The sequence below is a fragment of the Rhinatrema bivittatum genome, chromosome 3, assembly GCF_901001135.1.
Source record: "Rhinatrema bivittatum chromosome 3, aRhiBiv1.1, whole genome shotgun sequence".
NCBI classification, from domain to species: Eukaryota; Metazoa; Chordata; class Amphibia; order Gymnophiona; family Rhinatrematidae; genus Rhinatrema; species Rhinatrema bivittatum.
Genome location: NC_042617.1, coordinates 370484929 through 370497465, shown reverse-complemented (window position 1 = coordinate 370497465; position 12537 = coordinate 370484929). Strand labels below are relative to the sequence as shown.

The 12537-nt window shown below is 44.4% G+C and overlaps 1 protein-coding gene across 3 annotated transcripts in view; it reads right to left on the bottom strand.

Annotated features, from left to right (window-relative positions):
• The window catches only part of UBE3D (ubiquitin protein ligase E3D), a 400519-nt gene that overhangs the window by 303910 nt on the left and 84072 nt on the right, over nucleotides 1-12537 (bottom strand). For all 3 annotated transcript variants that reach the window (XM_029595535.1, XM_029595537.1, XM_029595536.1), the window contains exon 4: nucleotides 8851-9082. In XM_029595535.1, the coding sequence (XP_029451395.1) occupies nucleotides 8851-9082 (232 nt within the window). The remainder of the gene's footprint in view (nucleotides 1-8850; nucleotides 9083-12537) is intronic.

Sequence of the window (12537 nt, the reverse complement as noted above, 5' to 3'; positions counted from 1 at the left end):
TTTGGAACTCCCTCCCAAAAGATCTGAGAACACAACCTAACCTCAAAACTTTCAAAAAAGACCTAAAGACATGGCTGTTACGCAAAGTCTACATTGACAATCAAACATCACAACATCCAAACTCCCAAAAGAACTACCAACCAAATCCACGAAATAACTTGACTCCAACCAGCTCCAAATAAACCCTCCTCACTCATAAATGATTCTCTTCTGAACTATAATTGATTAATCTTTTGTTTAATATGCATCTTGTTATTCCTTTTTTCACAATTATTAAAAGAATTACTATTTGAATCGTGTAAACCGTTATGATGGCTTCACCGAACGACGGTATATAAAACTCAACAAATAAAGAAATAAATAAAGAAATATTTTACATGAAAAATATCAAAGTACGATATTCTGAGGAAAAAATATCACTTATAGGATACTAGCGGTATCCGGCCACGCGTTGCAGTGGCAGAGTCAGGTTCTTTTCCCTCCCTCCCCCCTTCCCCTTGCCCATTTACCTCAGTCACTCATCCTCCTCCCCCTTGGTCACTCATCCCCCTTCCCTCCCCTGTCCCCACTCCAACTCTCTCCCCTCACACTCCCTCCCCTGACACTCACCTCCCCCCCGCCTACTGCCTACCCTGCAGATCAGAAAACCTTTGTCTTTCTATTTCTGTGGGAACCCCCCCCCACCCCAAACCCCCTCCCAATCCCAACCCTTGAAATCAAATAATAACCCCCACCCTCCTGCCCCCTCCCAAGACCTGGGAAATTAAAATTGTTGGTGCTACATGTGGTCTGTCCCTGGGCATCTGTGCGCGTTATGTAGCCAAATAGGGGAGTGCCTAACCAAATTTGCACTCCCAAATTTGTTTTGTGGTCTGGGGAGGGCTATTTTGGTGCGTTCCTGAGATCGTGCAAGTTTAGTGTATGTATTTGTGTGTGAACCTCCCCCTTCCCCCAAAAAACAACCCTATGAGAAAAGTTCTCTTAAACTAACCACCCCACACTCTCCTGCCCCCCCCCCCAGAGTTGCTGAATGAATGAAACCTGCCCCCCCCTCGTGACCCCTCCCCAAGATGTTCGCAATAAATTCATCACCACTCCCCACCCTCCAGACTCCCCGAGACCTGATAAAAATGTCAGTTGGTGGAGCGGGTGTTCAGGAGCGGTCCGGGAGCGATGTATTGGCGTTGGTCCGTCGGCTGCGAGCACTGAAACGGGTTCCGACGGCCCTTTGCCCTTACTATGTCAGTGGGGTGGAGCAATGGCAACGGTAGGTCCTCTGACATAGTAAGGGCAAAGGGCTGCCGGCTGCCAGTCCTGAAAATGGCGCCGAGGGGCCCTCGCCCTTACTATGTCACATGGGCTACTGCCGCCATTGGTGTCCCCGAGTGGCATAGTAAGGGAAAGGGCCGTCGGCGCCATGTTGATTGCTGGCAGCCGACGGCTGTAGTGCAGATGATGTGTCCCGGACCGGTCCTGGCCCCCCGCTGGAGCCTCCTGGACTTCTGTCAGGTTTTGTGTGTGTTGTGAGGGCCTGGGAAGTAAATAAATTTGGCATGTGTGTGTGGGGGGGTGTGAGGAGGGTGGTGGGTGTATTTTATCTGTAAAGGAAATAGTTATCTTCCGGCGAAAAAAGTGCGCGAATGTGTTAAAATGGAAGTGAAATGTGGACCTGGACTGGCGAAATGATTAGTGTAGCGTGTGTTAGTGTAAGGTGTAACAGATGGCGCTTACGTCCAGCAGATGTCGCTGTTTTCTGGAAAAAATCTTTAAACCTATTTTACCTGTCACAGGTGTGACATATCTGTAATGTAAGTACAGAAGAACCTTCCTGTATATTTATTTATTTATTTAGCATTTTTATATACCGAAATTCATGTAGCAGAGTTACAAATCAATTCGGTTTACATATTAACATTAACTTGCATGTAAGAATGCTGTTACATATAACAAGGAGAATATAACTTGGAACAAATAAACTGGGAGGCTGTTATTACCATATAAATGAACAATAAAACGAGTGGTATTTTGTGAAACCGGCAAGACATAATGTCCTTGAAACATCTAAACAAGAACAGATAGTGATCGGAAAATAGACAATCTGCAAGAAGATCAGCTGCTAATGCTAATTGGAGAGACGGTGTTGGAGTATTCTGAGGAAGACATAATAACTAAGGAAGGCAAAGAGTGGTGGTAGATTATTGGCCTAGATTGAAAGCTTGCTCGAACAGCCAAGTTTTGAGTCTCTTTTTGAAGGTGATTGGGCATAGTTCCGACAGGAACTATGCCCAATCACGGGTAACGAGTTCCATTGTTGTGGGCCTGCTTTGGACAGAGTTCGTTTATTTAAAGTGGATTTAATGGCTGGGGCAATGAGGGTATTCCTGTAAGCTGTTCTCACTGGTCTATTGGGAATAAGAATTCGAAGAGGGATGTTGAGTTCCAGTGGGATGAGCTTGTGGATATGTTTGTGAATGATGGTGAGTATTTTGTAAGAGATTCTGAACTTGATCGGGAGCCAGTGTAGATTTTTTAAAATGGGGGTAATATGGTCTCTTTTGTTGGTTTTTGTAAGTATCCTGGCTGTGGCGTTTTGGAGGATCTGTAGTGGTTTTAAAGTGTTAGCTGGGAGTCCGAGTAGCAGGGAGTTGCAGTAGTCTATTTTTGAGAAGATGATAGACTGTAGGACTGCACGATAGTCTTGGAAGTGTAGAAGCGGTCTGAGCCTTTTTAGGACTTGCAATTTGAAGAAACCTTCCTTTGTGGTATTATTAATAAATTTCTTGAGGTTGAGTTGATTGTCCATTATGACTCCAAGGTTTCTGACTTGAGAAGAGAAGGGTGTTTGTCTTGTAGTGGTGGTGTTAGTTATTGTCTGGTTGCCGTCTTGGGTGATAAGGAGTATTTCTGTTTTATTGGAATTGAGGATCAAATTGAGGCTCGTGAGTAGGTTGTTGATGGATTGTAAGCAGCTGTTCCAGAATTCTAGTGATTTTTGCAAGGATTCGGTCACCGGAATAAATATTTGTACATCATCTGCGTAGATGTAATGGGTTAGGTTTAGTTTGGAAAGGAGCTGACAGAGTGGTAGAAGATAAATGTTGAAGAGGGTTGGGGATAATGAGGATCCTTGCGGTACTCCCATGGACGCGTGGACGGGATGTGATTCGTTATTGTTGACTTTGACCTTGTAGGATCTGTTGAATAGAAATGACTTGAACCAGTTCAGAGCCGTGCCTTTGATTCCAATGTCAGATAGCCTATCCAGTAGTGTTAGGTGGTTGACGGTATCAAATGCAGCAGAAAGATCAAGGAGAATGAGTAGACCGGTTTGTTTTTTTTCAAGATTTAGTAGGATAGTGTCTGTTAAGGAGATTAGGAGAGATTCTGTACTACGAGCTTTTCGGAAGCCGAACTGATAGGCGGATAAAATATTGTTGTCTTCGAGGTACTCTGAAAGTTGTTTGTTAACTATTTTTTCTAAAATTTTGGAAATGAAGGGGAGATTAGCGATCGGACGATAGCTGGCAGGGTCATCTGGGGATAAGTTTGGCTTTTTTAGAAGTGGTTTCAGAATAGCGAGTTTCAGTGGATCGGGGACTAGTCCTTGCATTAGGGAGCAGTTTATGATGTTTGAGATAGGTTTGGCGATGGTTTTTGAACTGGCGATTAGTAGATTTGTAGGTATAGCATCTGAGGGGTGAGATGCCGGTTTGATTTTCTTAAGGATTGATTCGATCTCAAGTGAAAAGGTTGTGTCCAAATTTGAAAGCAATCAGTTCAGTGGTTTCTGAGATTAGCGATTTTGTCCAAACTATTTAACATTTTTATTTATATAGATTTACATGCACTGCTGTGATGCCAACCAGAAATCCCTGCAAAAACAGACACTTGGAACCCATCACCATTCCAAAAACATCAAACAATAAAATAAATAAATAATCTCACACACAGCTCCCCCAGGCAGCTCCCATTCTCTCACACACACACACACACAACTCAGGCAGCTCCCATTCCTCTCTCTCACACACACACACAAACCCAGGCAGCTCCCATTCTCTCTCTCACACACACAAACTCAGGCAGCTCCCATTCTCTCTCTCTCTCACACACACACAAACTCAGGCAGCTCCCATTCTCTCTCTCTCACACACACACACAAACTCAGGCAGCTCCCATTCTCTCTCTCTCACACACACACACAAACTCAGGCAGCTCCCATTCTCTATCTCTCTCTCTCTCAAACACACACACAGGCAGCTCCCATTCCTCTCTCTCACACACACACAAACTCAGGCAGCTCCCATTCTCTCTCACACACACATACACACATAAACCCAGGCAGCTCCCATTCTCTCTCTCACACGTATACACACACAACCCAGGCAGCTCCCATTCTCTCTCTCACACACATACACACACAACCCAGGCAGCTCCCATTCTCTCTCTCTCTCACACACACACACACACACCCACCAGACAAGCTCCCATTTATATGCACACACTCCAGGCAGGCTCTCATTCACATCCACTCAAATCCCAGGCAGCCTCCCATTAACACCCCCATCACAGGCAGCCTCTCATTCACACACACACACACCCATCTCAGGCAGCTTCTCATTCAGACGTATGCACACACACAAACTCAGGCAGTTCCCATTCTCTATCTCTCTCTCTCACACACACACACAGGCAGCTCCCATTCCTCTCTCTCACACACACACAAACTCAGGCAGCTCCCATTCTCTCTCTCACACACACATACACACACAAACCCAGGCAGCTCCCATTCTCTCTCTCACACGTATACACACACAAACCCAGGCAGCTCCCATTCTCTCTCTCACACGTATACACACACAACCCAGGCAGCTCCCATCCTCTCTCTCACACGTATACACACACAACCCAGGCAGCTCCCATTCTCTCTCTCACACACGTATACACACACAACCCAGGCAGCTCCCATTCTCTCTCTCACACACATACACACACAACCCAGGCAGCTCCCATTCTCTCTCTCACACACACACACACACACCAGACAAGTTCCTATTTATATGCACACACTCCAGGCAGGCTCTCATTCACATCCACTCAAATCCCAGGCCGCCTCCCATTCACACCCCCATCACAGGCAGCCTCTCATTCACACACACACACACACCCATCTCAGGCAGCTTCTCATTCAGACGTATGCAACCCTGGCAGGCTCCCAGTCATACACCCACCCATCCCAGGCAGGCTCCCATTCATACACCCGCCTATCCCAGGCAAGCTCCCATTCTCTCACACACACACACATGCAGAGCAGGCAGTCAGGGTCCATGGGTCATTCCTCCTCCACTGCTGCTGCCAGCCTGTACCTTCTTTGTGGAGAGCAGCCATTCTGCAGCTCTTCTCCATGTGCTGGTCCCGAGGTAATTCAACACTCGCGGTGCTAGCACTTCCTGTATTCTCATCTCATACATCGCAAGTTGAGAATACAAGAAGTGCTAGCAACCCAAGTGTTGAATACCATGGGGCTAGCACATGAGGAGGAGTTGCCGGACGGGCCTCCTGCTTCTGCCACCGTTGGAATCGGGTCCATGGGCAGCACATTGGGGCTCTTATGTCTTCTGCCTCCAATGCAATCGGCTCCATGGCAGCACCACGGGCCTCCTGCTTCTTCTGCGGCCAGTGGACCCCATCCCACTAAAGGTCTCCACTTCTTTTGCAGCCAGTGGGATTGGGTCCACCAGCAACAACACAGTCCTCTCCCTGCTCCCGACGCCGCCCCACCAAGTGTGCTACCCTGTCCAACTGCACAGTTTGCACACCCTGTGGCACCAGGCCTGAACTGCTGCTTTAGATAAAATGCTTGTCTATTCCTGGATTGCTTTGGCTACAGGATGTAATAAAGAAAGCAGTCTTTGGTCAGAGGAAAGAGATTTTAAATAAGACCTGACCTTCAGTGTCAAATAATTACTAAAGAATCAATAAAGAAAGAGGTACAACAAAATTGATTAAAGCAAACTAGCTTGCACACTTGTAACAGCAACAGTAACATACAAAAGAGAAGGTAAACACCAGGTACTACTCTAATTACCACAAAATACCTATATGCATACTTTAACCTTTTATTACAAAACAATATTAAAAATGTATAATACAATGTAATCATATACAAATCATTCCCTTAAAATCTCCCCATAATTGGTAAAGATTAAAATTAAATCACCAGTTCCACAAGATTTGAAGAAACACACACACACACACACACATAACATACAGATTAAACAGCCACACATTCACATGTATCCTACCACATTATTCCTATATACCCAACAATGGTCCCTTGTTTCGCCGATGGCTTCATCAGGGGATATAAACAGAACTGCTTATTTTTAGTATTAAAAATAAGCAAATCTGTTGGACATTTTGGATGAATCAATAACATTTGGAATTGTGAAACATACATGCATAATGATGACGTTGTGAAGATATGATAATTGTATCAGTGATAGAAATATGTTTAAGTGTTTATATCCTCTGATGAAGCCATCGGTGAAACAAGGGCCTGCAGTTGGGTATATAGTAATGTTGTGTCTCCTCTGTCCCCTCCCTGCCCTTGCTCTCTAACCTTTCCCCCTCCAGTACCCTTTCTGGCTCTCTTGCATACACCCACCATTATCCATTCTGGATCTCACATACCAAGCACCCCCTCACTCCTAACATTCACCCTTTCGAAGTCACTCCCTCAAAAGCATTCATCCCCTCTTGCACTGCCCCCCTAATGTGTCTCTCTCAAATTCTCCCCCCCCCCCCCAAATCACATCTCTGACTCTCGCCCTCTACCCCTATCATCCTTCTATCCACTTCCATGTGCCCTATCATCCCTTCTAGCTCTGTTACCCTTCCTCTTCCCCCCCCCCCCTAGCTTTCTCTTCGCTACCATTGACTATCACACCATCCTCACCTTCCCTCTCCTTTCCACCCATCTGGTTCTCTCACAGGCTCCCCCTCCTCCACCCTAACACCATTTCTATTTTTTCACCCTCCCCCAAGTCACCAATGACTTTCTTGCACACATACTCTCTCTCCCTGGCTTTCTCTATTGCCTTTCCCTGTTCTTTTAAACCCCTTCTACTTAAATCCTTGGCTCTCTCATGTCACCTCTACTCCCCCCATATTGCTCTCATACATTACCCAATCCCAGCCCACTATCCCACCTCTTTTCCCTCATCTTTTGTACATGAAAGAGCCACAGGTAGGCAGCTCTCAACATAGCAGAACTAGAAAAGGTGGAGAGGACAACGACAAAAGTGATAAAAGGGATAGAACATCTCTCCTATGATGAGATGCTATGCAGCCTAAGACTCTTCATCTTGAAAAAGAGTCAGCTGAAAGGGGACATGATAGAAGTTTATAAATCATGAGTGAGGTGGAATGGGAAAATAAAGGATGATTATTTATCCTTTCAAATAATACAAAGGGATATTCCATGAAACTAACAACCAGCAGATTCAAAACAGATCGTAAAAAGTACTTTTTCACTTTGCACACTATCAAGCTACGGAATCTGTTGCCAGAGGACATGATCAAGGGGACTGCATAGCGGAGTTTAAAAGAGGTTTGGACAAGTTCCTAGAGGAAAAGTCCATAACACATTATTAGCCAGGTAGTCTACAGAAAGCTATTGCTTTCCCTAGGAGTGAGTAACAGGAATTAGTTCTACTTTATGGAATCTGCCAGGTACTTGCGACTTGTATTGGCCACTAATGGAGAAAGGATGCTGGGCTCAATGGACCTTGGTTTGACCCGGCATGGCAATTCTTATGTTATATTCTTACATGCGTAGTTTTATTCAGTGAGACGGAAAAAAATTGTAAATGGCACTTTGTATGCTGAAATGGAAAATGGTGCACATTATCATAAACAACACAGATTATTTGGGGTTTTAGCATGCAAAGCAACATTTGCAGAGTTTTCCATTCAGCAGTTCATCGACCTCATTGTTTGCAATAGAAGGCTAGGTGGGATTCTATGTCTGTAATGTAGTGAAATGTACAAACTGCACACATAAAACTTTAACTATGAAATCATGAAGGCACAATTGGGCAAAAACATTTGCATTGGCCTTTATAAGAGGCCTATATCTATGCACCAAAATAGCATGTTCTTGCATTTCTCCTACTTTCTGTATTATGGGGCAGATCTCCAAACCTGCAAGCAGGCATGTTATAAAATCCAGGGTCGGCGCGCGCAAGGGGGTGCACAATTGTGCAACTTGCGTGCACCGAGCCGCGCAGGCTTCCTCCGTTCTCTCCACCCCCCCACCTTCCCCTCCCTTCTCCTATCTAACCCACCCCCCAGCCCTATCTAAACCCTCCCCCTACCGTTATCGTTTAAGTTGCGCACGCCGGCCAGCTGCTGGCGCACCATCCCTCGGCACGGCACCTGTTCCAGAGGCCTCGGTCCCACCCCCGGAATGCCCCCGGGTCGACGCCCCGCCCCCGGAACGCCCCTTTTTCGGAGCCCCAGGACATACGCGCGTCCCGGGGCTTAGGCTCGGCAAGCGCGGGGCAGATTTTCTCGGGTTACGCATGTAGCCTATGAAAATCTGCCCCTATATTTTTTGCACATCATATTTTTGTGTTTCTCTGTGTAGTATTTTGCCAAGTATGCTACAGTCATTTAGTTTGAAAAATAAAACTTAGCTCAGAAGGCATGTGTCCAATGTAGATGATGAGGAGAGGAGGTGTTAGTAACAATGGCAAAGGTCCGGAACAAACAAAAAATGGACCATCCTTTGCCACAGCATATAACAGTTATATTTTCAGTTAGCTGGTTCCTCCAACATAAATAACTTACCAACATGGAATCATTCCTCAAGGCAGATGAATGGCTTTCTGACTGAGCTTCCTTTGTTTCTGGCACATAGCCCTCATTACTTGAATTCACCAGCAAATAGGTGTCGCCAAGAAAGCAATCATTGCCATTAGGACGAAGAACCCGGTTTGCAAAGGGGTCTGGATGACAACACCACTCTTCCACCAAGGAGTTCCAGTTTTCACTCGGTAGAGGAAGAACTCTGAGGAATACCCTGAAAAGGAAAAAGACACACAAATCAAATTATTTCAGTGATCTACAGAATTTATTGCTAAAGTGCTAGTTTATTCTTGTCCACACATATACAGAGATACACATTCAAGGATGGAAAAATATTTTAAAAACTTAAGTGCAAACCAAAACTTTCAGGAGCCATGGAAAATGTATTATGTTGGAGTAAATTTTCAAAGACTTACAAGCAAAAGTAACCTATACGCTTGTAATTACTATTTGATAAACATCAAAAATACACGTGTAGTGTAGGGTTTGGGTACACATATACATGTGTATAAAAGAGGCAGCCTAGGGGCGCATTGAAGTGTGAGGTGCGGCGGGGCAGAGCCAAGATTTCCATGCTTAACAGGTAGATTTTAAAAGCATTGCTTGAACAAAAACGGCCCCATACACGTGTATGTGGGCCATGCGCAAGCAACATGAATTTTAAGAGGCTGGGAAGTAAGCGTGTACATACCTGTGCACGTGTCAAGAATAAAGGAGGCAGAAAAGGGGCGCGGCATGGGCATTCCAGGGTGGCACGCTTCTGGGAAAAGAGAGAGAGAGAGACGCACACAATCTGCACCTCTATATATCTCCCACTTTTAAGAGGGGCACTTTCAACTCAGGGTGAGTTTGGGGGAGGGGGCAGTGTTACATTGGCCTGCCTAGGCCGCAAGAGTCTGTAGATCCTTGTAACACTGTCCCCCCCCCCCCCCCCCCAACACACCCTGAGTTGAAAGTACCTCTCTTAGAGTGGGAGATACATAGAGTGCTACTTTCTCTCTCTCCTTCTCCCTAACCCTGCGAGGTTGGGCATTACAACCCATGATAATATACGCGTGCATTAAAAACAAATAATGTGCGACGTGATAATGTGCCGTGTGTTGCGATATTTATCTATGTGATGCGTTAACTCTACAATTAGCCTAACCACGCCCATTTTATTTATTTTTTTTAATTATTGCCGCTATATTTATAGTATTTTGATGAATCTAGGGTTATGTTAGGTATTTACTTCACAGAAAATGCTTTAACGCAGCTATAACACATGGTATTTAAAATATCTCATGCCATATGGTAATGAGCTGTTCTGCATGCAAATCACACAATGGGGACAAAAGTCCCCATGTAACTGACCAGTGACATTTTAAAAATGGCAGATGAGAGCCCGAAGTGGTAGGAGGTGCTCCAGCTCCACTAGACCACCATTAAAACAGAGGTTCTGGCCCAGGAGGGGAGATTGGGAGGTTCAGGGTGTGGAGAGAAATTATTTTTTTTGCTAAAAGAGGATGAGGTGTGGGAGGGGGAAGGGCCTAGACAGGTTACAAACTATTTATTTTATCTTTTCTACTACTGGGGCCCTCCAATGACGGGGTGGGAGGGGTGTGGCAGTAGGGTCAAGACCCCAGGGGTTTTACTGATACCAGGGGAGTATCAATGTTTTGGCCAATCAAGCTCTTTAAAAGATGGCAGCCCGGGCTGTGGAGCTGCCACAGTGCAGTCTCCACTGAGGGCACATAAGCTGCAGTCTTTAGCCCTGCTGTGTTTGATTGCTGGAGAAAATACCTCAGGATTCAGTAAGTAGTGGTACAGAGTACTGAGGCTTAGTAAATCCCACAGCTTAGACTGTAAGCTCTCTGGGACAGGGAAAATACCTACATATCTGAATGTAATCCGCTTTGAAGTAGCTGACCAGTCACGAAAGGAGAAACATAGATCAGAAATGAAATTCCATGGGACAAACACACTAGATGTTCATCCCGTGGACGTAAAATGGAAAAATCCTCAATTATATATTACTACCAAAACAGAAGGCAGAAATTTAATTAAGTTCTTTTGCTCATTATTTGCAAAAGAAAGGGAAGGTAACATACCTAAGGCAGAAAATGGGAGCATAAATAATTATGAAATGATCACAAACCCATTTATAGAGGAGGAAATACTTGAAGTACTTTCACAAATGAGAGTAGACAAGGTCATGGGACCTGACTGAATACTGAAAGAGAAAAGCTGAAGAAAGTGAAAGCACTGACTGAACCCATTTACATTTTTGTTCAGTTTGTCTTTGGAGACTGAGGAGCATCCAAGAGATTGGAGGAGAGCAGGAATAGTCCACTACAGAAAAGTGGAGAACAGGCTGAGGCAGGCAACTAAAACCCATCAGTTTAATTTCAGTAGTATGGAAACACTATTAAAGAAAAAGACAGCACAGCACCTAGAAAAAATACATTACAGGACTCTGCACAACATGATTTCACATTAGATGATAGAGTTCTTTATTGAGGTGACAAACATAGTGGATCAAGGTGGTACAATGGATGTCACCTAGCTGTAAGGTTTTTGCCTCCGTTTCCATGTGGAAGTGTGGTAAGCAAACTAGCCAAGATGGGAGCTGGAGAAAGCTATAAATCAGGTGAGAAATGAGTTGAGCTACAGAACTCAAGAGTGTGGTGGTCAATGAGTCCATTCTGATGAAGATAAAATGACCAGTGGGGTATTCCAAACTAGAGAGCAAAATTCCATTACCCACATCAGTTAGGACAAAAATTAGAATAGAGACCTAGGAGTAAACCTCTCAAAGGTTTTAAACGTTGTCAGTCAATGTAATACAGTAGCATGGAAAGAAGAGTATTCTCAGAGGCATAAGTACAGATAACAACAGGAAAACAGGTATCATTGCCCTTATATTACCCTACTGGTGAGCCCGCATCTTAAATACTGTGTTTATTTCTTGAGACGATTCCTTTAAGAAGACACTGAAAGGATGGAAGCAGTTCAAAGCCTGCAACACAAACCAAACACCAGAGGCTTAAAATATTACAAATTTATTGATTTGAATTAAAAAGAAAAAGAAGGAAGGAACATGATAGTAACATTCAAATATGTAGCAGGCCTCCATAAACTATAGAAAGGTACAGTTTCACATAAAGGAAAAGCCAAGAGTCATGATATGAAACTGGAAGAAGGGACATTCTCAGCAAATATAATGAAATACTTTTTCAGAGAGGACGGTGAATGCCTCGAAAAGCCTACCAGCAGATGTGGAAGAGGTCAGTTCTATGACAGAATTTAAGCATGCTTGGAGAGATATAGAGGGCAGCAGTGAGATTAGGGATGACAGGCTGGGAAAAAGATAGGGGTTGGGTTGGGGAGTAGTAGGCATTGGTCGGAATATTGGTTTACGTATGGGAACTTGTTGGTTCATCTACCCAGAATGATAGAAAATCAAAGAGGGAAGACAACAAAACTGACTTGGTGGCCAAACTTACATAGCTGACTGCTGGGATATACCTTTAGCTAAAATAGTGCAGACAAAACATACAGGCAACCTGTCATCATCTATGTGACAAAATAATTTTAAAAGTGAAGGCCCTTCCAAACAAACTGAAGATATCTTATTGGAGAGTCAGGTTTAAAAAAAAACCTTTCTGCCTGAACAACAAGGTTAGACCT